The 22,249-nt window shown below is 34.7% G+C and overlaps 1 protein-coding gene across 2 annotated transcripts; it reads right to left on the bottom strand.

Moving 5' to 3' along the window:
• Nucleotides 1-3,966: 3,966 nt before the first annotated feature.
• On the bottom strand, nucleotides 3,967-20,788 carry LOC104891444 (uncharacterized). Of its 2 annotated transcripts, XM_019249112.3 has the most exons (11): nucleotides 20,597-20,788; nucleotides 19,544-19,968; nucleotides 17,583-17,702; nucleotides 16,210-16,289; nucleotides 12,019-12,470; nucleotides 9,758-9,930; nucleotides 8,810-8,895; nucleotides 7,251-7,310; nucleotides 5,995-6,128; nucleotides 4,518-4,823; nucleotides 3,967-4,306 (listed from the first exon to the last, which is right to left on the bottom strand). In XM_019249112.3, exons 2-11 carry the CDS (start codon nucleotides 19,931-19,933, stop codon nucleotides 4,113-4,115), a joined length of 1,995 nt encoding a protein of 664 aa, XP_019104657.1. In that variant the 5' UTR covers nucleotides 19,934-19,968; nucleotides 20,597-20,788; the 3' UTR covers nucleotides 3,967-4,112. The 2 variants fall into 2 exon arrangements, with proteins under 2 accessions (XP_019104657.1, XP_010675442.1); XM_010677140.4 differs by lacking the exon at nucleotides 7,251-7,310 and having other exon boundaries at nucleotides 20,597-20,786.
• Nucleotides 20,789-22,249: the final 1,461 nt, after the last annotated feature.

The following is a 22,249-nucleotide window of genomic DNA, read 5'->3' as shown; positions in this document are numbered from 1 at the left end:
GGGAGATGAAGGTTTGGGGAGGCTAGGAGGGTGGTTTAGGGGTGGGGGGTATGCAGGTGGTTTAGGGGTAGGGGAGGGGCCGGTGGAGGAGGAAGACATAGACAGTTTGGCGGTGCTACTGTGTTGTGGAGGAAGAAAAACAAGGTTTTTTTTAATTAACTTTAAAAACTAACCAATCAAATTGCGTCACATGTCTTGGTTAACCTGTTTATCAGGTTACATCCGGTTTTGACTTACTCTAGTAATTTTGGTATAAAGTTTGAAATATTAATTAATAATAGAAAGTTTGTCTTATTGCGAGTGAAACGACCAAATTTTTTATTATTCTAATTAAGAAAACCTATATACTACCTCCGTTTCTTAATAAGTGCAACATTTCCCTTATTTGGAATAGTCACAATAAGTGCAACCAAGCTCAAAATGGTAAAAAAAAGTTCAATATTATTACAAATATGCCACCTAAAAGCAAGAGGAGACCACAACTTTTTTGTTTCATCACTTGAATTACTCTACTTTATTGTAGTCCCAACTTTCTCTCTCTACATTTCTTGGTATTCCCCCACTTTCTCTACGTTGCACTTATTAAAGAAACGGAGGAAGTATATACCTCCTCTCGTTTGTTTGAAATGAAATATAGGGTCATGGCACGGAGATTTAAGAGAGGAGAGAGATAGAGAGACAAAAAGAGGGACCTAGTAATGAGGAGAGAGATGGAGAGAAGTGAATACCAAATAAAATAACTAATGTTTCACTTATTTTGAAACAAATTAAAATTGTAAGTGTTTCATTTATTTTTACAACATTTAGTTTTAATTTTCCAATCCAAATCCAAACTAATTAAAGTTTGAGTCCAAACCAATCCAATTCAAATTTTTAGAAACTAGATTGGATTTAATCCGAAATATCTAAAATTTTGAATTCTATTCTTTTGATTAATTAATTTAAGCACAAGTATCAAAATAAAATGTTTGATAATAGAAATAATAAATACAATTCCATAAAACTTCAGTAGTTATCAACTCATAATTCATAGAAACCCATAAATGTTTATCGAAAACACTTAAACTCAGCCTCAAATATAAAATACAATACAAAGCTTATTTGCTAGTCAGTTATTTTGGTTTTTTGGATCCAATTACCCTTAATCCAGACCAATCGAAAAATTCAAATTTTGAAGAAAACTCAATCCATATCCAACCATAACAGTGTTCAAGTACAAACCAAATTACTAACTCGATTTGGATTTCATTTCGATTTATATCCGAATAACTTTCACCCTTATCCCTGAACCCCTAAAGTGCCTCTAGTGTGGCTTGATCACGCAACCTCAAGGTTGTGAGATACAAACCAAATCACTCGACCAATATAAGTGAAACACTTGTTTCTTTTATGTAAGAGCTTTTTGAGAGAAGCGTTTCACTTATTTCATAATGGAAGAAATATATGAAAAAGTTCGCCAAAATTACAAACTCCATGAGTCACTTGAATAACAGGAACAAGTTATAAACACTAACCGATGAATTCTAAGACTCGTAGCTAGGGATGTGCAAAGAGCAAGATCGGATCAGAATTTGGAACGGACCACACCGGAGATTATGGTCCCTCGGTCCACAAAAAGCCTGATTCCGGGTTTTTGGTCCGGTCCAAATTGGTTGGACCGTAAATATCTATTATTTTAGCAAAAAAAAAGTTTATAGGTTAAAAAAAGTTTTAAAAGGTAGAAAGTTAACAACTTACTATCAATAACTTTTAGGATTATTGTTATTAAAATTATTAATTTATAATGTATTTAGTTTATAAATATATATTTAAATAAAAGAAAAAATATTTTTTAAAAACATATATAAATTATGATCCTGGTCCAGTCCTGGTTCAAAAATACCATATTTCAGTGCACCAGTCTGGTCCGATCATGGACCGGTACACACCCTACTCGTAGCTATGATAATTGAGAGAGAAATGTTGAGAATTAAGCGAAGTAAGTGATTTAGGTTCAAGATGGGGAATTTCATTTAGACAAGCACAACCCCCCAAATTTTTTCTAGAGAAACCTTTTTTTTTTTAGATTTTTTTCAAAGAGGTGGGGCCCCTAAAATAGGGAGTTTGCTCCCCTTAATAGACATCATTGAACTCAATATGAAACTCATGAATAAGAAAACATTCAAATTTGTTCACTACTTCAAATTTAAATTTAGAAAGTATGTTATTTTAATTTAAATTAAATATTTTTTTATCGTATATTTTTTTCATTATGATCTGTGTTCTTTTATGAATGGTAATATATACTTTGATTTCGAACAGTGTGTTCTTTTACCTATAAATTGTGTTAATGTTCTTTTAAATTAATGATATGTGCTCCTTAAATGCACAACGAGCATTTTGCACTAAGGTACGTACTCCACACTAAGGTACACAACAAGAGGGTGTGAGTGATGGTCGGTCGAATGGTGGTGGCAAGGTTTGTCTCAGTGGGGTATGGAGGGGAAGGGAAGATAAGTAAAATCAAACAATGTTTTTGACATTTTGAAATTACATAATTCTTATTAATTACAATAGTTTAACTTTTTGCACTATTCACATAATTCAGTATAACCATAATTGGTCAATTATATCTACATGCAAGAAATAGTTGTGCAAGATCATCTCTGATTCATTGCAACATACATTTTAAATATATCATAAAGTGTTACATTAACAAACATAAAAGTCAATCTATTGTACTCCCTCCATTCCAAAATATAGTTCATGTTTCTATTTTGTAAGTCAAACTTTAAAAATTTTGACCAAATTCTCACTAATATATATAAAATAATATACTCATGTGGAATCTTGTTAGATTCGCCACAATGTGTACATTTATAATATCAACTTTTAATATTTTTTACTAATATGAAATACTTCATCCGTTTTTTTTATTGCAACAATATGATTTTTACACTATTTACTCACCACTCTTTCACTATCTCTTGTCATTTTTATATAAGGAAAAATATAATCGTGTGGAATCTTGTTAGATTCATCTCGTTTTTTACTTTCAAAATATCTAATTTGTATATTTTTATTAAAAAGTAACTAAAGATATTAATAGTCAAAGTTGTGCATTGGCAAGCATGAAAACGTTATTGTTGCAGTAGAAAAAGAACGAAGGTAGTAGAAGATATCATAGGTTAGAAGTACGTCTTGAAGACTATGCAAAAAGAAACAAGAACTATATTTTGGGACTGAGGAAGTAATTCATAAAAACAAAGAGTGTACAACGATAAATAAAAAGGGAAAAATGGATTGATTACTTTAATGAATTCCAACTAGTAATAGACGAATTATTCCTCTAAAATCTTGCTAAAAGTACAATATTATAACCTATATACTTCCTCCGTTCTATTTTAAATGAAACATTGAATGAAATGACACTATTCATTAATCAATTTTGAATCCGATTTATCGCCATTATATAAAGGAAAGCATAGTCAAGTAGGATTTTGTTAAATTCGTCTCAATGCATACTATTAAATTATATTTTTTTATGTGTGCACAACTAAAGATATTAATAATTAAAAAAACACGTTGGGTTGCGTAAAAAACAAATGTTTCCTTTAAAACAGAACGGATGAAGTATAATGTCACTTGAAAAGGTATATACGAATAACTAGACAATCTCATAGCAAAAAATCTCTTTTAAAGATTTGCCTATACATTTAAAATAGATAAAATATACTACCTCCGTTTTACAATACATGCACCATTTTCATTTGGACACTCTTCACCAACCAAATTTGACAATCTTTCTCTCACCATTATGTAAGAAAAACAAAATTAAATAAGATCTAGTTAAAAAATCGTCTCATGACAGGTACCAAATGTCGACTTTCTAGAGGTATTAGAGATACTAATATTCAAAGAAATATCTTAAAATATGTGAAAAAGCAATAATACATGCATTGCAAAACGGAGGTAGTACTAGTAGGCTAACAGGTTACACATTTTTTTAAATTATAGTAAAAAAGTTGTTCTATAAGCATTTTTTAAAAAAATAAATAAATATATATATAAATAATTTTCGATGAATATATTCCAAAATTGTGAGACGCTAAATTACACAATTAGCGGAGCGCTCATTTCCTAACAAAATTGGAGAAGAAACCGACAGAATTCTGCATGTGAGTACGCAAAAATAACAGCGTTTGCGTCCTATCGTGTTCCTTCTCATGCTCATTTACATAACTACAAACCCTAACAACGTATTCCATCTCTTGTCCGTACAGATGCGATGCACAAGCTGCCTTGTAAGACATCAGCTGCAAATCACCTAGTAATATCAAAAAATTCAAACATAGCTCAATCATCAAATTGAAACCCAGATATTTTAAGAGTACCCATAACTTAAAGAGCATGCAGCTATCTACTAATAATACAATAACAAAAACAACTTCTAGATTTACTAATGTTAGTTTATTCTCTTAATTTTCTCATAATCTGTTACTGGGAATGTTATGCAACTAAGTTGATTCTATGCGTACCTTCTGCCATTTCTGATGCCAGTACGTGCTTGCTAAAATGACGGTTCAACCACCATTTACAGCGGAATTTCCAAGTCTTTCCGGACATACCCTCCACAAATGAGGGAGGAGTCTTACAGAAACGAACAGTATGCATTTGTTCACTCTTAACTTGCTCCCCATCAATACATACTGACATTCTGTCTTCTTCACACTGAGAAAGGTTAAGCAAACACAAAGCAAACTCTCTCCAAGAAGTGTGATCTCCATATGTCGCTTCCAAGTGAAGAGCAATCATCTCCACTAGACGTTCAGAAGAATACTCTCCTGAAAAGAATTTTGAAATTGAAAATGTTAAAAAGAAAATTCAATATAGACGAGAAAAACAGCTACAGGCCTACAGCTCATTTAATAACCAACAAAGCTTCATCAAAAAAAAAATTTTGTCTAGTAATTTTCATTTGCATTCTACCTTGTCGCATATTCCTTTTGGTATCTGAAGCACAGGAATAGCTAAAATAGATAACGGCTGAAGTTAACATCGGTTGGTTAATACAATCAGTTCATTAGTGTTTGGCAAGCATGATGGTTCTAATGATGATTCTGCATGTCTTTCGTGTGTATCTCTCACCGGTGGGTTTGAAAAAACCTCACGAATTGACTTGGGTGGTGTTATACGGGATTTAGAGACCAAGGGTTAGTCAGGGTAAAATGAGATGGTTGAAGGTTGAAAACACATATGCAAAGCAAGTAGCAGAAATAATATCAAGAACAATGAAAGAGAAAGAAGATGGACTTTTATGATTAAAAACAATGTGTTTGTTTCTCTTGTTTTCAGTTTTCTTTCTTGGATTGGAAAGTTAAAATGAATTCGTTCCTATGCTAGATTAGCTTTGGCAAGCTAGTTGGTGTTCTTAGGACCCTCAAGAGTTTTCAAGGTGGTGTGATTGTGGTAAACTTAAGGCAGCCATAACCGAGTGTTTTTGTGTTCAATCACTCTTGGCTATTTTCTATCCTTCTACACTTGTATGATTCGAGTGTTACTCCAATTATACAACAAACCCAAATCTACCAGACGTCCAGAACTTTAGCAGCTTGTAGTCACACATCATACTCTAATTATTAAAACAGGTTGTCACATGCCTAGAATGGCAGATGAAAAAACCAAGCACTACTACGACAATTGAGTTAGTAGAAAGGGAAACAAATCAGGTCTTAAATGTCAAAATCAAGATTAAGAATGTAAATTGGTCATTGGATATTTGGATGGACTGGATTGTCAAGTCCAATTCAGACCAAAACTTTCGGGTACGAAATTTATAGGACTACAGAGCACCAAAATTTTGAAGTGTAAATAAGGTTGGAAGACAAGTAGAAGCACATATCAGGTTCCAATAATTCTACGAAGCTTATAGAACTAAAGAGCACCAAAATTTTGAAGTGTAGATAAGGTTGGAAGACAAGTAGAAGCACATATCAGGTTCCAATAATTCCACACCTTTTTTATGCAAGTCCAGCAGCCTTGCTAAGGAATGCCTGCATGTAGGATCCTTCTTCATCACATCCTCAAAACACACAGATATATTATCGCACTTGTCAGAATCAAAGCACTCCCAGAGACGAGCCTTTAATCTGCAAAGCACAGAAAAAAATACTTTTCTATTCAAAAATTTAATCACCTCGCAGATTTGAGAAATATACTGGTATCCCATTCGTAGCACTAGAGATGATTAATATATAAGGATAACTGTTCCTTGAGACTAAGATTATTTTTCTTATCAATTACTCCCTCCGTTTCATATTAATCTACACACTTTGACATTTTACACTATTCACAAATTGCACTTTGACCCTCGTTTGTGATTTATACGTGAATAAAAACATAGTCATGTGGGATCTTCTTAGATTCGTATTAGTATGTATTTTATTAATATGTACTTTTTATAATTTTTACAAATACAAACTAAAGATATATGTCCTCAAAGTTTTACATTGGCATGCGTGAAAAGTGTAAGTGTGTAGATTAAAATGAAACGGAGGGAGTAGTTTATAGCAGAATGTACAATAGCTAAAGCTTAGTGTCACAACTCACCAGTGGTGACAAATGACTATCCTACTGGTAGTTCTTTCCAAACCAAAAATAGATGAAATTTCAACTAATTATTTTCACTACTACCATTATTTTCATTACAGTATGATCCCCCATTTCTTTCTAAAGAAAAATGAAACTATTCCTTCCAAACCACAAAGTAGCCAAGCATGCAATAAAACCCAATATTCTCACCAAATCCGACAACTATATTTCACCAAAGGATTAAGAGTAAACGGCAAGATGTTCTCAAGGAGCACCAGACAAATAAGTATTTAAAAATGTGCTTGAATGAAACAAAAAAGCCTTCACATCACGGAGCAAGTTCACAAACAATACTGATAGTCTGAGACCAATTTACAGATGGGGACAATACAAAAGGTAGCACAAACGTTCTCCAACTCCTAAGAACAAGAGCTGGCAGAGCTCACACCAATAGCATTTATATAGACAACCCGTTGCCGGACTTGATTAATCGCTTTTTGTTGCTCAAAAAGAATTGTTTCGTTTTTGTTTTTGATTGAGTTCGTCTAAAAAAAGGAAGGATTGTTTTCTTCATTCTTTTTCCATGAACAACTCAATCAAAACGCAATAAAAGAAATTGCAGCCTTCTAGATAAAAACGGGCCAATCCATGGGTATACCATGAAGATACAAAGGTTTTACCTGTAAACCAACCTCCTAAGGCAAAATAAGCACAAGGAAAGAACAATAGACCAGACCAACCTACAAAAACGAAACGGTCCCGTCAATTCGCTAAGAAACTTCAATATAAAAAATGACGAGCCAACCACGCAAGACATCAATACTGAATACTGTCAGAAAAACCCCCAGTGAGTCGCACCAAAGGGAAGCAAAGTAAACCACACCATCCCACAAGAACTCACTCCCTGTACATCTCCGACATAATTTCCTACCATTAAACTATGACAATGAAACCCAACAAAAAGCTACACAATCCCATCTCCGAAAGAGCTTCATCTCTATTTCCTCTCAAAGCTGACATATATAACCTACAAATGCTCCAAATGGAGATGATAAAGTAACTTGTAACCCCAAGAAGTGAACAATTTATTCCATACACAAGCAAGCTGAAGAAAAAGAGCCTGTCCTACAACACTCAGAGAACGCATGCTATGTTTGGCAGTCGAATTTGAATAAAATCAATTCCCGTTGACCCACACAAAGGCAGTTACCTATTTCAGGACTGTGGCCTTCCAAATAGAGGTCAACAAATGTGGAGAAGCACATGGAGAGACGCGTAATCATTGAAAGATTTACAAGTGAAAAAAACTTGGGTAATCCACCAGTCACACCCTCCAAATTTCAAAAAACTCCCACTCTTGAGGATTTCTCCTTAAGTGCAAACTCAAAGAAAGAACACAAAACAGTAAAGAAAGATGAACATTGGACGGATAAAAAAGAGTCATCCCAAACTGACTTTTAGGACCCACCCCAACTACATCTGACAACCCGGGGACACATATATCCATGAAATCGTACGAGGAGTCGGAGTTCCCACAAGAAACAAGATGACCAGAATAGATTAGATTAGGTGTAGTTTATAACTGCATTGTACTGGCATATGATGCAGCTATAGTCGCAGGAGGGTAGGAAACTATTATAAACTCTAATCACCAACATCTAGATGAACTACGAATGAAAATAATTGAGAGGCATAATCCCAATGTCCTATATACCCAGGAAAAATATAGCAGAATTATCTTTCATGAAGCCATACCTTAACAATCTTGGCCTCTTAGGTACCACTTGGCTTCCTAGTTAACTATCGCTAAAGAATTCTAGACCAAGCTCTCAACTCTGTAACGTCATATCCTTCCCAATTCTGACTAAGCCCAACAAGATGTTGCCTGTGGGAATTAATTGCTACTGGAAAAGATTTATTGTATCATAGCTGCCCATAAGAGAAGAGACAGCAATCGGATACTATACCAAGCCCTTACACAAAAGATTAGCCACCTGTCCAGTACGAGAAAGCCCAGCACTGTCGTCCAAAACAATTAGAAAGAGTGCTCAAGCCTAATAGGAAGTTCATTTGAGGACAGAGAAAATAACTTACTTGAAACAATTTTTTTTAGATTTGAATTGCCTTTTTCCTATTTCTACTTCTTCCAATATCGCCATTTTACAATTGTATTTCCAGCTTTTACTTATCTGAATGCATTTCTATACTGCTTATATCATTTAAGGGACAAGATCTTAACCTTAAAGAAAGCACTGAGCTTGACTCATTGCAGAACTGCTCAAGAACAACTATGGCTTCATTAGCGTGACCCCCAAGCAACAGCAGCTGCCAAATAAACCAAAGAAAAAGGATAGATGCAATCAATGAACATAAAATTTCAACGATTTCTATCAACATAACAGTAAATGCACTGTTTATCAAAAGGGAAGTGACAGCACACAACCTGCGGAAAAATATCTTAGTTTTGGCCAATGAAACAAAGAAATAAATCCATTCTTCCATTTCAATCAAGTAACAAGAAGAAAAAAATTAATGTCCAGTTACTGTATCACGATTGAAATACCCATCACATGGTAGATTCTATAGAAATAGTTATCAATTTATTCTGGTGATCCTGAATAACAAACAATGACAGTTCTCAATGGAAAGATACGCTGTACGCAGCTGTCATGCCAACATGATGACTAATCACAAATCATCAAATATATCCTGCATCAATTACCAACAGGCTAAAGCTGCAAATTTTGTTTAACCAAGGTTTTTAGGATCGGGATCCTGCCATAGATGGATGAAAGGGGCAGGATCAGATTGGTGTAAACAGATCATAGAATCGTAAGATACTACTAAATAGCAAAAAAGATCCTACCATGTAGGAAACAAGTACTAATAATAGTATTAAACAATATGAAAAAACTGTGGCCGTCAAGTAACTAGAATACCGCAAAGCATCATTTTGCTCACAGAAGGTTGACACTTGAGTTGTTAAATGCAAGAACACCAGCAGCAATTTGCAAATTATATGCAAGGTTAAATATGACCAATATAAAGTCGCAATCGCAATTGATAAAATCAGTATGAACTAATTAGCAATAAGAAATATGCAGGAATGATTTTACATCTCAAATTGTCATTGCATGAAAGATAGGACGCTGAGACACAAATACCCGTAAATGGAACAATATCACACCTGTATTAAAGGAAGCAGTGCAGCTTCTGAGATAGGGCGGGGAGACTGAAGAGCAAGCTTTAAAAACTTCAAAGCTTCCTTATAATGATCACCAAAAAATAGTCTACGAAAAGAGATGATGTCCATTAAATTCTCTGAAGAAGGCACTCTTACGGGCAACAATGATTGCAAACCTGTTTTAAACCAATATAGAGGTAATGAGAGTAAGGAGTGAGAGACTGAACTTGTATGTTATATAGGGTCAGTTACTCAATTCTAAATTCATAGCGAAATGCTACAACCTCAGGAGTGCAAAAAAGTTAAAATCTGACAACTGGTTCCTCTTAAGAGGCACTGAATTCAGAATAGGTGACTATGCAATTACTATACCTGACTACTTCCAAAACGTAGAATAAACACATCCCCAGAACCAAACTCTGCTAACATCTCTTTTCTTTTACTCCACCCAAAATTGTCATTGCCTCCACTACCATCAAAAGCAAGATCACAACCAGAAATCCCCACCACCCGTCCAGCCCCACAGAAGCATTATCAACTCACTGGTCTAATATATCTCCTTCTCCCATCCCACCGGACCCAAATCGTTGCTGCCTACCCAAACCATCAAGAAGGGAACTCAACAACCAAGGAATACATCAAAAGCAAGACCACAACCAGAAATCCCCACCACCCCGTGCAGCCTCACAGAAGCATTATCAACTCAGACTGGTCTAATATCTCTCTTTCTCCCATCCCACCAGACCCCAATCTTTGCTGCCTCCCCCAAATGATCAAGAAGATAGCTCAACAACCTAGGAAATAAAATCATGAACATGGTAATGTTCGTATTGTCAAGGATGCAGCTTGTGACCAATAAACGGAGAAGATTGCACACCTACGGGTCATGAATTTTGTTCCAAAAAATCACATTGATGGTTATTAAGTTGTAGATTTTTTATTTTAAGAAGCATTCTTTCAAGTTTCAACATAATATGACAGAACCTATCGCGTTATGAGTAAAATATACATTTGGTAAAAGGATCAGGATACCTATACAAGAATATATATCATAAATACAAAATACATCATAAAGTCAATTATTAAGAATAAAGGTTATAAATAGTAATAAATACAGGGAATTTCTAATGAATTACTACAGTTTCTATTGAATGGTCAAAACTTGACTTTTGACACTATTCACAAATTTCATTTTGACTATCATTTGTGATTATAGTTGCATGGAATCTTGTTTGATTCATCTTGATATGTACTTTTTGATATCAATTTTTTATGATTTTTAAAAATACATAATTAGAGATATTAATATTCAAACATTTACATTACCAAGCATGAAATGGTAAAGTGTAACCATTAAATAGAAACCGAAGGACTATAATGATACCGATAATCATATAACTCCTTGTGTCCCAATATAAATGCAACACTTTTTGATCGTCAAATAAGGAATAAAAATAGAAGCAGGAAGATCTTTTGGAAACACACATAAACGAAAAGTAGGAAGATCAAAATAAATGGAGAAAGTAATGGAAGTTATGAATATGTTCAAATTATACATTGAGATAAATATCAAAATATCTTATATACTAACATTTAAATTTATATACGAGTTATGATGAAAATATTATAGTCAAAGTGATGCATGTGGATAATGCAGAAAGTCAAACTACTTCCTCCGTTCTGTTTTAAATGAAACGTTTGCTTTTTCATGCAACCTAACGCACTTCTTTAATCATTAATATCTTTAGTTATGTACACATAAAAAATATAAAAAAGTTATAATTTGATAGTATGTATCGAGACGAATCTAACAAGATCCCACTTAACTATGTTTTTCTTTACATAATGACTATAAATTAGAATCAAAATTGATCAATGAATAGTGTCATTTCACCCATTTAAAACAGAACAGAAGAAGTATTACATTTATTTTGAAATGGAGGGAACATAAACATTAAATATTAATTATTACATAATATTTTCAATTTAAGATAAATCAATTTTCATTTTTTTGAAACTTGTTAGAACTAAAAATTATTATCCCTAATTGGAACCCATTGGAACTTATTAGACCTGACTGCGCTGTTTGAAACTTAATTGAACTTGATTGGAATTTATATAAACTGAACTTATATAAACTTGTTGGACCTAACTTAATTAACCAAGTATGAAGAAAACGCACCCAAAGCAGGAACGATGAAGAAAGAAAATGGAGAGAGGATATAGGTCAGGAAAACAAAACAAAGAAACTAAAATAAACTCACTGTGTATATTATAGGGAGAAGAACAATGAAATTGGTCATAGTCATCTTGCATTGAGCCATCAGTTTCTCCACTCGATTCAGCAGAATTCATATAAAAATCCTGCGATTGGAACTTCTTGTTCTGCTCAATTGGCTTGGCCCTATAAACTTCGACATCTAGCCTTTGGTTAACATTTGCATCAGTGTACTTGTCGTTCATAACAGATGTCTCCGAATGATAGTGCAAGTTTGAAAATGTCTCATATATACTGGCTGCATCCTCCTCCTTCAGGTTGTATGTATCCTCAGAAGAGTTGTTTTTCACTATATCTGACTCCAGATGCAAGCAAGTCTCTTCTAAGTTTCCGAGCCGCATCTCATTTGGTAGATCAGAATACCATAACTCATAATTGGTCAAACCCATGATCAGATCAGACTTTTCATCTCTTGCATGTTCATCTTCCTGCTGAAGGCTACAGCAGCCACCAATAAGATTACACAAGTCAGAAAATCAATTCAACAAATGTTAATATATATAAATAATAGAAAAGAAGAAGATAAGTAACTCCCAAAGGTTCAAAAAGTGAAGACGATTAGCATAGCAGTCAACTTAAGCCTTCTAAATGATCTGCTAAATGATTCTACAGCCACAGGCCCAAAAGCATCATATTGCGATTGACAAAATCACAGCTAAGACACACTGAAGCTTCAACATCCACTAGAAAGGCCAGTATATTTCCTTAGTTTATTCTCAGCACACGATTTCAAAACTAGTTTATGATTCCGTGCTATGCATGGGAGGTTCAGTCATGGTAGTGAGAATATATATATATATATATTATATTATTATATATTTATATTATATATATATATATATATATATATATATATATATACATATAAACACACATATAAAAAGACGAAGAAAGTTTAACTTTGATATATATGTTAATGGCTCAAGGGAGAAAGGAGGGAGATAAAATACTTTGAAAATTATATTACATTGTAACATATCACTACTCTAGAATCAAGATTGGTAAATCTTTTCACTCTATGTCAAGAGTCTTTGAGTTTGATTTACTACTTCTCTATATTCTATTTAATAAGGAAAAAGCAATAATTCTATAAGCAAATTCAAGGTGGGGACAACCCCTTCCTATTCAAGAGCAACTGACATGATCTATGTCTATTGTCAGTTTTATTTTTCCAAAGACTAGATATAAGGGAACACCATCTCAAGATCCATGTATCATACATAGAGAGTATATGTGATACAACGCCATACCATATCATTAGCCAAATGGGACACATCGTAGGGTTTTTTAGCTTTTAACAACCACTACTGGAACACTACTTCTACCACAAAACTCTACCCACACTACAACCTGACAAAGCACTCCTAGTTTTCATTTGGTTCAAGATGAATGGAAAGCGAATGAAAACAAATAGAAGAGGAGAATGATAACAAAAATGGTGTTTAGTGAGTGTTTGGTTTGAGCCAAGAAATGGAAATGAATGGTAACCATTACCAACCATGGTTTGAACATAGGGTTTCAGTAACGGTCGTGGAAACAGTCACGGTTTCGCTAGAACGGAAATGATACGTTTGTCGAGGACCGCGTTGCAGTTGTCGCGGCCGAACATGGTTTTGAAACTTTTTAGATGTTTTTTATACCCAAATATAATCAATTAGCGTTCAAAAAAAATTAGTAATACTAAAAAGTGTGAAAATGGTGTTAAAAATCAAATAATATATAATTAAATAAAATTCGATTTTTTCACCCCTTAGGTTTCATGAAATGCACCAGGTACCCTCGTTGTTTTGGAAATGCACCAGACTATGAAGCACTGGTACAGTGGTTGAGTGCCGTATCCCGCATCCGGTACGGGTACGATTAGGGTACGGTACGAATACGGGGTGGATTCTTACCCAATCCGTACATGAGAGGGTGGGTACGAGCGCTTCTTATGGGGGACGAATCCGCTTCAAAGTGGGCTGGAACAAAACGTACCCATATGACTTTCATGAAATTTCGGAGGAAAAAAACATAAAAAAAACTTAGAGATCAAATGTAGTTTTTTCTAGATGACATTTCAACCAAAAAGAAAGACTAATCTTTAAGTCCAAAATGGCGAAAAAAATTAAGCCCAGAATTATTTAGATGAAGAAGAAGAGAACTAGAGAAGAGAGGATGAAGAAAAAGAGACGAAGAAGACTAAAGTTGAAGACAGTGTAAAAATAAAACTCACTGGCAGTCAAATCCCCCTCCCTTCTAGCCTACTTTACAGTTGTCATTTTTTGTTTTTTAAATCCCCCTCCTACGGGGTGTAGGGGAGGAGGAGGGGTAGGGGAGGAGGAGGGGTTGGGGTTGGGGGTTGGTGTTGGGGGTTGGGGGTAGGTGGTCGGGTTATGGGGCTAGAATTTGAAGTTAGGGGGTTAAGATTAGGTTAAGGTTTGAAGTTAGGGGGTTAATATTAGGGTAGGATAGAATTTAGGGTTTAGTTAGTTAATTAGAATTTAATTAAGGCTAATTAGGGTTTAATTAGGGCTAATTAGGGTTTAATTAGGGCTAATTAGGGTTGATTAGGGCTAGTAGGGCTTGATTAGGGCTAGTAGGGTTTAATTAGGGTTTAATTAGGGCTAATTAGGGTTTAATTAGGGCTAATTAGGGTTTAATTAGGGCTAATTAGGGTTAATCAAGGTTTTTATAGGGATAATTAGGGTTTAATTAAGGCTAATTAGGGTTTAATTAGGGCTAATTAGGGTTTAAATACGAGCTAGAGGGGTTATATACCCTAAAAGCTAACGAAAACTTAACATTGTTAGTCATTAAGGGTATTTGGTGCATTTTATGCAAATGACAAGGGCATCTGGTGCATTTCCAAAATAACGAGGGTACCTGGTGCATTTCGTGAAACCTTGGTGAAAAAAATCGAATAAAATTCTAGTGAGTGCCCAAAAGATAGGAGACTATTTACTACTCTAGAATAATGCTTCAGCTTCTTTACTAGCTTAAATAGGAGAGATGGGTGGGTGAGTCCTTAACTGATTTAAAAATCATAAAAGAGGACAAGTGGACAACACCTATGTCCATGTGACCCACCTAACCCTACTACTAGAGTTTATTAATTTAAAACCTCGGCTAGCTTTTATTCTCTTTCCTCCCTCCTCCCTCTTCTCTCCCTCTCCCTCTCCTCCCTCCTCTCTCATGCCCCAATAAATGCAGGAAATGTGGAGTTCCGTTAGCTTTCACCACCATCTTTACACCAAAAGCTTCAAAATTCGGCAGAAACCTTCATTTTCAAGGTGGTGCAATGGTATGACGTAAATATCGGGAGAGTTAGGTTCGGAATAGCTAAACCACGTGAGATCTTGTGCTTTTGAAAACACTGCACCAAACCGTAAAATGTCAGTTCGGTGATTGTAATCCTGTTACAAAACGGGTAAAACGTAACAACTCGAGCGTTATTTTACACCATGTTACCACCAAATAATGGATTTTGTTACTTGGGACCCAAGTAATGGAAATGGATGAAGCAAATAAGAAGAAAGGGAACCGATAATTGATTATGTTCCTTGGAGCCCAAAATAGCGTATCAAACGACCCCTTAGTATTTTGACTCAGTCAACACACCAAAAGCTACTTCAAAAGCTTATGCTAAACACGCCCAACATGAACCTATTAGGGACCGACAACTGTGACATTAGTACGATATCGTCTACTTTGAGCCTAATTCCACCCAGATTTGTTTTGAAACCTCTGACACTTATATTCAAGGTAACTCTTCCTTAATCTTCCCATGTGGGATTTAAATGGACACCTCAACAACACTAATACCCATGGCGGGAGGACAAGGTCTATCCCAAAGAAAAAAGGACAAAAAAATGACAATTGGAGGCAAGCAAGACAACTACAAGGGAAAAATCCAAACTCTGCAAAACGTTGCTCGAATTCTTAATCTCAAATTCATGCGTTCAAGTTCTAGGGATTTAAAGAAACCTTCACTAACCAAAAGGTGCAAATTCAGGTGGTACTGGTACTGGTAAACGAGAACGACAAGATGCCACTATTGTACAGCAATAGTAGAAAATCATCCGACCCTAACACGTGATAACAATTCTTGTATGAAGTTGAACCTTGAAAGCACCCATCTATTTGAATTCTGAACTAGTATTAACAACTTTGTATCAAAAGGAAAATTTAAATGTACCTCTGCAAATTAATGCGGGCATAGTCATGGCTATTTCGTGCAAGGCATGAGAGAATGTACTCCAACATAACAGACCTATCCTGTCAAAAAAAACACTTAATCAGAAAGCCTGACACCATCAACAAGGTCAAAAGTTGTAGTGCATACACCCTTAATTGATCACCATTTTGTCAATCAGGCGATACAGTGATGATTATTACATTACAGCCACCATTAGTAGCTCAGGTTACACTCTCTTGGCAACAATTATCCGGTACAAGTGCACAAAAACAACATGGAAGGAGTTTGGGTGTTTGCGTGTCGCCTCAACACGATGAGTGTACACACCAGGCAACAATTGTCGAGTCAGGTACCAGTAAATTGTCAGAAATCAGGGGTCGTGATCGACATAGGTATACTCTAGCAATTGCACATCATCTTCTGTCCATAGTTGGAGGGCCAATGGCAAAGAGAAATGCAAGAATTAACGAATATTGCAGATCTAGAATTCATGTGAAAAGCCTAGATCTGCAAATAGAAGATGTAAATTACTAATGAAGTTGTTAATTGTTGGGGCTCTGTTTAGAGGAGGGTGAGGCATGACAAATGGTATGTATGACTGATGAGTGTTTGGGTGCTGGCAACATTTTCCAGCGAGGGAAGATAGTAGCTGCTAATCATGATATGCATGTCATAACTTATTTTCTAAATTAACAAAGAGACATAGTTCTATTAAAAACCACACCAAGGGAGCGTCAGTGTGTCACCATGTACAAGTTGCATGTAATCTTATAGTTATGGAACTCATAGGTGATAGGATGGCTACAAAATGAGGAAAAGAGTGAGAAAGAGAGAACAAACACATACTTTTAAAAAATCGGGCCACCTCAATCATCTATAAGTAAGAAGCATCGCCATATATTCAAACAAAATCAACAATGTAACCTTTCCTCCATGGCTTGAAGAAGTGATATACACTGCCTCGGGTAGAGAAAAAAACTAACATTTTAAGTTTCAGAAAATTTAAGTGTGCTGGCTACACTTGAGAGTGATGAATAGCTTCCGCATTTTGTGTTCTAATTCTAACTACCTGTAATTTATTATAAGTCAGGCTGTGATATCATCAAAACTTTGGTGTACAAAATAGTTGACTTTAGAGCATGTTTCACAGTCTAGCAAACAACGACTGTAAATTTATGGTACTTTTTTTACCAGCAGAATGACAAAACAGAACGTTTTAAATATTGTGACCACTTCAGTTCTAGTTTCTTATTTCATTAGCAGCACTTCATATGAATCTTCGTTCTATAGGAGACACTAAAATAGGTACAAAATTGAAGGGGGCTTCTTCCAGTCATCAGGGTTTACATGATATAATTTATAGTTAGCTATACCTTCAATGGCCACTTTCTCTTAGACTTTATCTTTTCCTTCCATGTATCATACAAGTGCTGAATCCTTGATGAGTAGGCATTTGGATCAATTTTCATATGTTGAAGAAGTTCCATTGCAGCCTGATACAACAAAAATATAGAATCCTTGTCAAAGAAGATGGATTTTATGTTAACGTGAAATAATAATAATAATAATATCCAAATACAAGGCACCTTTTGCAAATGAAGTTGTGCCGTTATGATTAAATAACACACTTAAGATTTTACTGATGACAGGGCGTCTTAGGAGGTTCACTTTTATGTAGACCTCTTGCTAATTTAAACTGGTCAAAGAAACAGCAGATAAATATTTTCAAGAGTGTTGTTGGGTGGGGTGGGCCATTCCATCCAATTAAGTCGAGGTTGTTAAAAGGAAAATGTAGTAAAAGAAATATGCAAACAGCTTAATGATGATAATAACAAAATTAACTAAGATTTTGGATCAGTAGATACAATAATATCGATTACCATAAAAAAAAACAGAGATACAAATAAGAGAGCTACAGGGATAGCAAAGCTAGCAGAAAGACCTTGAAGAATTCAAACAAAAGGAACAAGGAGGAAGAGGCAGAAGGGAAGAGGAAGCAAAAGCATAACAGGATGTTTTATGATGGAATGGGGGGTTATAAAATGTTATCGTACTTTCAAAACACTTGTCACTCCATTTCAATCAAAAAGAATTTTTTAAAATTTCTTTTTTATGTACTTGGCACATCGTATAATTACAATCATGCTAGAACCCTAGAACTATGCTTATATGAGATCTGTGAGTCCTTTACTTCTATTTAGCGTTTATGGAGAGCTACAAGGACAAAGATGTAAGCATTGGCGGAGGGAGCAGGGGGGGACCAATGTACCCCCAATTTTTCAATTTTTTTCTTTTTATAAAATTTGCTTTTTAATTTCATATAATAGTAATCACTAATTTTAGTGTTCAAGTCTTCAAGGTATATTACAATATTTTCTTTTATGTCTTTGTACCACTTTTTTTATTCTTATCATTGTTTGGGTATTTTTTTGTATCAATTATGTGTATATGTGCATTTGTTTTTGGTCATTGTGGGATGATATGATTATAGACTTATCTAGCAAAAAAGATTACAATACGTTAGTTTCTCACTTTAATTTTTCTTATTGTATAATTCTTCCCTTAGACTATATCTTCTATGAGTAGTTTGACTTGATTTTATTTAGTACAAATAATTGTTTGGTCACTTTTATTAAAAATATATGTTCCTACAAGTTTTTGATTAAGATATCATTAATTGGTATAAAAAAGTAAAGACTTGAAGACTACAAATGTAATTTCATGTGAACCAGTGAATGTGTAGTTATTTTTTTCTTCATCTTCTTGGATTATATGATTTCAGAATATTCGAGTATTAAAATTTTAGTTGCTCCATATTACATATTATATGTGTTGAAGTAAATTTTTTTCAAAGGTTTTTGTCAAAGTGTAACATTTGTCCCCCCAAATTGAAAATCCTGGCTCCGCCAGTGGATGTAAGTGCAAAATGTAAAAAGAACGCATAACATCTCGAACAAGACCTTAAATACTAAAGGTAAAGGTGTCAAACCAAAGCACACTAAAATAATGAAAGACTTTGTTGGCCAGGGAGCACAGCCCAATATTGTTGCTGAGAAACGGCTTAAAGATGATATACACAGTGGACAAAGTAAAAATAGTTGTAGTCCATGTCACATGCAGTTTGATTTATTTTGATCCTAATCTCAAACGCTTGAGACTGTAATACAAGTGTAAGTATTTTAGAAACTTGCAGTTTAGGCCAGAACATGCAAATTTTCAGAAGTGACAAGTCCCTATTCAGATATCTATACTGTCCCAAATAGCATCGACAGTCAAGCCACACAAGCAGGCAAAACAGCAGGAGAAGATTGAACAAAAGTCAGTAAATACATACCCAATACTTCATACGATTGTTATGAGGTGATTTTTCTCTGCAGGTTCCTTTCAACAATGTACTTAGCACTCCACTAGCGTCCACCCAATTGTGTTGGACCACAAGCTTACGAAGAAGGCATCGCAACCTGATGCGATTATCGCGGCATACATTCATTGAACCCACTCTGAGGGTATACGAAGGCTTTGTCAAGAACATTGCAACTCTCTTGGACGATCTCCTTCCCTTCAGAGGATGATTACTTGTCCCATCATGGGATGCTCTCTGTTTTGTGTCAGTGTCTTTATTGTCATCTGAAACATGAGCTTGGTCTGATGTATGGACAGGCCCGTCCCTGAGCCAGGGCAGGAGGGGCGGCTGCCCTGGGCCCGGGGATGACAGGTCATTCATTACTGATTTCCAGCCACAACACTTGAAAAATTGATCTGATGAAATTAAACAAGAACAAGTGAACACAAATATGCGCATCTACAAATTGTAACATAAATTTTCTTATCATTTACTTCCATGAAACAAACAAACATGAATTAACATTACCCAAAATTCAAATTAAACTTCAATAACAATAACAAATTCACCCAACAAAGTTGAAACTTGAGACTTGCGAGTCTCAACTAATCAGGCCCGTCCCTGAGCCAGGGCAGGAGGGGCGGCCGCCCTGGGCCCGGGGATGACAGGTCATTCATTACTGATTTCCAGCCACAACACTTGAAAAATTCATCTCATGAAATTAAACAAGAACAAGTGAACACAACTATGCGCATCTACAAATTGTAACATAAATTTTCTCATCATTTACTTCCATGAAATAAACAAACATGAATTAACAAGTTAAACCAGAAACTCATTCGAATCATAAGTTTATAACATGTAAATTGTCACTAAAAACATGAGATAACATATATGAGAAAGAAAAAATAAGTTGAATTCATGAAACAAACAGCATAAAACCAATCGCATGAATAATCACATCAAGTAGATCTCAAATATCGCAATTCCACACCAAAATCCGCAACAAAACAAGTAGATTCATCTAAGGAACAAAACAAGAACCTGGAACGAGCTTCTGCAATTCGAGCTTCTGCAATTTGCGTATGACATATGAGAGGTTCCAGATTCCAGGTTCTAAAGGAATTCAATTTGCGTATGAGTTGGGCACCGGCACCGTCACCGGCACCGTGAGCGTTTTTGGAGTGTTACTCGCATATAGGCTATACCTATGTAGTTTAAGATTATTTTTTTTATGCACAACACCCGAAAATCTAACACAAATTGACGAGTTTATCTGTATTATATAAGCAAAGTGATGAGTTACGGTGTCGTCTTATAAGATTACTGTTCTACCCTTTACTTATTAAAAAAAATGCTAACAATAAAATATTCAATTAATAACCAATAAGAAAACTTAAGATTGTCTAATTTATAATAAGATATAATGTACACATAAAATATTTTCCAAAATAATATGCTTAAAAAGAGATATTTTTGATTGAAAATTAAACTAATCTAATTAAAGCAATTCAAACAATTAAAAAGTAAGAACTTATACATTAACATAAACGTGCATATGAGACTAGTAATAGCTTATTGTACATCGATGATATGTTAGGATTCTAAATATCAGGGGCGGGGCAAACATAACGGGGGCCCTATACGCTCTTTTAAAATTGGACCCTTCATATTTAATTTATAAAAGATATTAGATTCTGAATTTTAAAAAATACTTTTATATTGAAAATAATATCTAATTACATCATATTAAAATAATCTAAACAAAATCAGCAACCACACATTGTACATCAATTTAAAATCGCCCATCTCTTGAACTTCTCTGGCAAAATTTGTTGAATTGAAGTTTAAGAGTAAATTTTATTGGAAAATTGCAAAAAAAATAAAAATATGGGAGTATGAGTAAAAATTAATGAGAGAGTTAGGAAGAGAGAGAAAAGAGTAGCTATTAATAGGGAATAAGCAGCCAAAGAGTGATGGTTAGTATTAATGTGAATAAGTGATGAGTCAACAGTCATAATTGAAAGAGCAAAAACTAAAAAAAAATTGCTTCTACCAAGAATCGAACCCACGCCCCTGTTGCCAATCCCTTACCACTTTACCACTAATCCAAATGCTTTCCTTTTGTTTTAATTTCAAACATTTAATACATATAATATATTTCGGGGCCCCTTTATTTTTGGGGTCCTATTCCGTCGCCTATACAGCATGGGCCAAGAACCGCCCCTGCTAAATATTATCATATAAATAGGATTATTATTCCTAGCCTGTTCTGTCCATCTTATTTTCAATTCAGTTACAATCAGTTGGATTCATACTTCGTTTGGTAGGGTGTAAAATATTTTCCATGAAAATTCTTTTTCCTTTTCCTCTCATTTTCCGTTGTTTGATATGCTAAGGGGTGTAAAACAAGTTTTCTATCAAAGTAGCTATAGGTGGAAATTATTTTCCTTTAAAAAAGAAGGGAAAACACATTTTTCTCCCTTCTTCTTAGCAACCTTTTACTCTCCTCTTCCTTCCCCATCTATTTTTCTCATTCCATAACTTTTTTTAGATTGAACCAAACAAAAGAAAATTAGCTTCACAATTGGATTTTCCATGTAAAATGTTTTATATTGAAAATATTTTACATCCAACCAACAGAGCCTCGGTTCCAATCAGTTTTGTTCACTTCCTAATTATTTTGCTGATAATAAA

Source organism: Beta vulgaris, chromosome 4 (assembly GCF_026745355.1).
Source record: "Beta vulgaris subsp. vulgaris cultivar EL10 chromosome 4, EL10.2, whole genome shotgun sequence".
Taxonomy (NCBI): Eukaryota; Viridiplantae; Streptophyta; class Magnoliopsida; order Caryophyllales; family Amaranthaceae; genus Beta; species Beta vulgaris.
This window is presented reverse-complemented; position numbering and strand designations above follow the sequence as displayed.

Coding starts and splice junctions, on each gene's coding strand:
- LOC104891444 (XM_019249112.3), bottom strand. CDS start 19,933: ATGAATGACCTGTCATCCCCGGGCCCAGGGCAGCCGCCCCTCCTGCCC. Junction 12,471..16,209: donor GCCCGCATTAATTTGCAGAG/GTACATTTAAAT, acceptor TGGCTGCTGTAG/CCTTCAGCAGGAAGATGAAC. Junction 4,307..4,517: donor GGCATCAGAAATGGCAGAAG/GTACGCATAGAA, acceptor TGATATTACTAG/GTGATTTGCAGCTGATGTCT.